The sequence below is a fragment of the Protopterus annectens genome, chromosome 10.part0 (genome assembly GCF_019279795.1).
Source record: "Protopterus annectens isolate FY-2018-M chromosome 10.part0, PAN1.0, whole genome shotgun sequence".
Lineage (NCBI taxonomy): Eukaryota > Metazoa > Chordata > Ceratodontiformes > Protopteridae > Protopterus > Protopterus annectens.
The window spans coordinates 1698208704-1698213387 of NC_056744.1; the positions used below are offsets into that span (position 1 = coordinate 1698208704).

The following is a 4684-nucleotide window of genomic DNA, read 5'->3' on the forward strand; positions in this document are numbered from 1 at the left end:
GGAAGATCATAAACCCATCCATTCCTTATGTGTAGATCACACAAACTCAATAAAGCTTATACTATATTCCTGTCCACTTTAAATATATCAATAAATTCTTGATCAGCACATTTAAAATGAATCAATATTTGGCTATATATTTGACCTCTCAGCCAGCAGGTGCCAGTGGGTACCTGTGGCTTTGAAACAGCTGAGACAAGCTAAGACAAGCAACAAATAATGGAAGACAGCCAGGCTAGCAGCTACAAAAAGCATCTTCATGGGCTGTGAAGTAGATAGAAAAGGTATAATTTATGTTTTTAGAATTCCTGTGTGCATGGTGCTAATGCACCTAAAAAGGTGACTAAATCCCACAGAGGCAGGAAAAGGGCCTACTTTACATAAGACAGATATAGAAGTTGCAGGCATTCCTCATTTTTATATCATTAAAACCTCTTTTGTATATGTTCCTCCAAAAGAAATTCAAACTGCTGCACCTAAGTGCGGCTAATATCTATAAATTACACTGTAGCTGCATTTAGATGCAACCAGCACAAATTCCTGCAATGCTTAAGTGTAATGACTACGTATACCACCTACAATGTGTTATTTAGTTCAATAATGCAGTAATTTAAAATAAGTATTCCTGATTTCTTTCTTCAGCTTCCTAGATTCCCAGAATGAGGAATGGCCATTCACAGAGCAATATAAAGAGAATGAAAATGTATAAATGTGCGTATGGCTGTAATTTAAAGAGCACTGTGGTCTGAGCATTTAACAACTGTGTGATCTTAGTCCCTTTTTTATTCATGTTCACCATTCCCTTGAAGAAACTAAATTGGCATTTGCATTAGCCCCCCCTTTTCCCACATTGTATTTGGTATTGGGGAGTCACATCATCACTAGCTCTAGAGTTCATGTTTACTCCACTTGGTGCCCATCCAAAGCATTATATATAATTAATGGTCTCCTGGGTAAAATCCCACTCCTCTATTCCCAGCTGTTCCCTAATAAGTGCTTAGAACATTTTTTTGCTATCAATTCAAAGGACTTCAGAATCTATGAAGACAAAGACACAGTATTCTAAATTTATTCTTTACACCTTAGTACCTATACATGGGGTGGCGAAAGCCACATCTCTAGGGCTAGGCTAGGCTTGCAAATGCCTCAGGGCAAATAGCCTAGTACTAAACTATGAAACTATGAAACTATGAATTCAATGTACGAAATATGCTTTTGAACATCTTTTTGTGTGAAATAACACAGTATAATACTTTGGCAACCAGTGTGTGTGTGTGTGTGTGTATATATATATATATATATATATATATATATATATATATATATATATATATATATATACACATATACATATATATTATAAAATGACATTGGTAAAGTAGATTTAGTGGTAATTTTAAATTTTGAGACTTTGAAATATTTGAAGCCACAGCTTTATCTCAGAACCGTTAAAAAGCATTCATTGGAAAGCACTTTAATTATATTTGTTACACAAGCATTAGCTTAGATTCTGGCTGATTTCTTCTAGTAGCACTTAAATAATCATTCAATCTGACTATAAAACAGAACTGTTATAGTAAGCATCAACATTCACTCATCATAGAAGCTGCACAATCATAACCTATATTATAAAAACTTTTGGAAATGTAATAAAGAATAAAGTCAATGTATCATACATGTGTTCTTCAAATATTCAAGATGCTTGCTTAATAACTGCATGCATTGCTAGAAGCATTATTCACTGTGTTTTATTCTGTTTAATGCATGTGTTACAACAACAATATTTTTCCATTGTAAAACACATTTTTTTATTTTATCTGAGTTTGTTAACTGGGTAGTTGGACTGGTTTTAGACCCATTTCATCCACAACCTGGGCTAGTAGCAGCAAACAGTACAAAGAATGAAAACATTTACATGAAAAGAGGATTTTAACAATTAAGGCAAAATAACACAGTAGAGTAACTTGTAGAGATCTGACAGTTATATGCATTGTATATGCATGGCAGACAAAGCTACTAAAGAAATCTGATCTATTAACCCAATGAACAAAATTTAATTTAGCAAATGACATATGCATAGCAAGAGAAGTTACAATGTCAATAAGCCCCAAACATTAGAAATACACACTATTAATACGAAGGAAATACGTTAGTGAATCAAAGGAGATGAGCACATGGAGCCTAAGGGACATGAGACAGGAGTGATGGGAAAGTGTATAATCACTAAGTGAGGAGTGGTAGGAAGTACAGGGATATAGACTGAGGCACAAGTGGTGAGGATTGGGGGTTGGCATAATAGTTAAGGATTTACCTCAGAGATAAAAGGTACATGGTTTGGTTCTCATTAAGGAAAATTGGCTAGGCTTAGAATCATTCACAAGTGCAGCTAGCCTAGTGCTTACCTATGAGCCTAAACAAGAGACAGGAGATAGAACACATGGTAAGAGTTTGGGGAGGGTAGGATATGGAGAAAAGTGTAAATACACAAAGAATGCGTGGAGAGAGAAAGCCATTGACTAACAGAACAGGCAATACATTAGTAGACTACATTATGGATAATTTAGGTATAAGCAAAGTAACAAAGTTTAAACAGTAGGTGATAATAGTGTGATACTGTAACTGCCATCCCTTCAACAGTGACATTAATTACTGACCTGTAGGTGTGATTTGAATTTTATTTTCAATCTATGTTAGTCATTCTTACTTATGTGATTTCTGAGAATCTACAGTAATTACAAGACTTGAGAGGAGCACTACATTGGCTTGTAACAGTTTTAACAACATTGAAGGTATGTAAAATGTTCAGTCTTGGTAAAGATTTACATTTGAAGAATATTTATGGAAAATTTTTCCTGTTGTTATTAACATCAAAGCCCTTCTAAACCAGGGATAGAAGAAACCATAAATGAATGGATTGCATGCAGAGTTTAGGTAAGGTGTCCAGTACATGAAATCACCTATAACAGGTGGTGGAATAAAATCAAAACCAGCATCAATTAAACTATATAAAATATATGGCAACCAACAAAAAAGATATGCTCCAACAGCTATTCCTAAAGTTTTAGCAGCCTTTTTTTCTCGTTTTGATACTAAATCATACTTTGTATTCTGTGTTTTTTCCATATTGTCAATAATTCTAGCTTGCTGTCTTGCCACCATAAATATTTTTACATAAAGGCCTAACATCAGGAAGCATGGAATAAAAAGTACAGAGAAGTTAATCCAACCCCATAAAGTCATGAACGTAAGAGAACAGCTACCTATACAGGTTGAGTTTGGAATTATACTATTGAGTTGGTTCTCAACTTTTCTTGAGTATAGCAAAGCAAATGTATAAACAATTGAAGCTATCCAGCAAAAGGCTATAACCTGGCATAACAAAGGAAGAGTAACTTTAGTTGTATACAATAGTGGATCACATACAGCATAGTAACGATCAACTGAAATGAAACACAGGTGGAAAATAGAAGATAAACACAGAAATGTGTCAAAGCAGGAATGCAGTACACAAAAGTCATCACCGAAGTACCAGCAGTTTTCAACAGATCTGACAGCACTGAAAGGGATCACAATTATTCCAACTAAACAGTCCACCAAAGCTAGAGATAGACATAGGAAATTTGATGGGGTATGCAGAACTCTGAAATGAGAAACTGAAATTATAACTAGTAGATTTCCAAGAACGATGACAAGCACTGCAAAGCCACAGACAATGTATAATCCAACTAGAGTACCAAATGACCTGGGAATTCTGAGGCAGGAGTTAGTTGTATTTTTGTAGCACAAGTATATTTCCTGGGCACTCCGGGTGGTAACTAAGCTCATACTTTCAGAAGCAGAAACTGTTTGTTTTCCCAAAGTGTAGTAAGTGATGTTTTATACTGTGAACACCATGAGGCATAACTTGATTTTCATTTTGAAGATTTCTGGAAGAAACACAATACAGTATATGTTTAGTTTATTATTTTTTTTTTAGAACTGAACATCACAATGCATTAAGTAGCAATACTTTAAGTGAAATATGGATCAGTGGTTTGTATCACAGACTGAAACAAAGCCATACTATGGACTATAAGACATTTAGAAACAGTATGGTATTTTAAATGTATATCATAAATAAATGCTCAAAAATGACTTGCTGTTATAAAACTGGAAAACATACTTACATATCAACTCTCTCTCTCTCCATATATAAAATATACAAAATTTCAACAGTAATGTCAGTATCATTAAAATAATATAGCTGCCCCTATAGTTAAAAACCCTGTTCTAAGACAATAACAAAAAAATATATATTGGTATATTGTTTAATACAATGATAAGGAGAAATATTCTTTCCATATTTCAGATCTATAACAGAAAACAAAGATGCGGCCTAGCATGCAGTTGTAACAACTGATAAAACACTACATAGGCTTATCTGACTTTTCATTTCATTCATAAACTGACTTTGATCTATGTGAAATGCAGGTTTTTGGGGCATTAAGAATTTAGCATTAGAAATTTATGATAAAAGATGTTTTGAGGACTATATAAAATTTTGTACTACAAAGGTTATTTTGGTGGAGTTATAAATGCATAAAGGAAAAGGTAATAAGCATATTATTATCATCATAGCATTTTAAAATGAGTGCCGAAACCAACATTTGACACTGCGCTGTTAAAAACACACATTCATAGCAGC

General features: G+C 33.9%; 1 protein-coding gene across 1 annotated transcript; it reads right to left on the bottom strand.

Moving 5' to 3' along the window:
• Nucleotides 1–2802: 2802 nt before the first annotated feature.
• Nucleotides 2803–3825, bottom strand: LOC122814437 (trace amine-associated receptor 7f-like). The gene has a single exon (XM_044087017.1). It carries the CDS (start codon nt 3823–3825, stop codon nt 2803–2805), a length of 1023 nt encoding a protein of 340 aa, XP_043942952.1.
• Nucleotides 3826–4684: the final 859 nt, after the last annotated feature.

Bases quoted from the DNA above. Each gene is read 5' to 3' on its own strand.
- LOC122814437 (XM_044087017.1), bottom strand. From the start codon at position 3,825: ATGAGCTTAGTTACCACCCGGAGTGCCCAGGAAATATACTTGTGCTAC.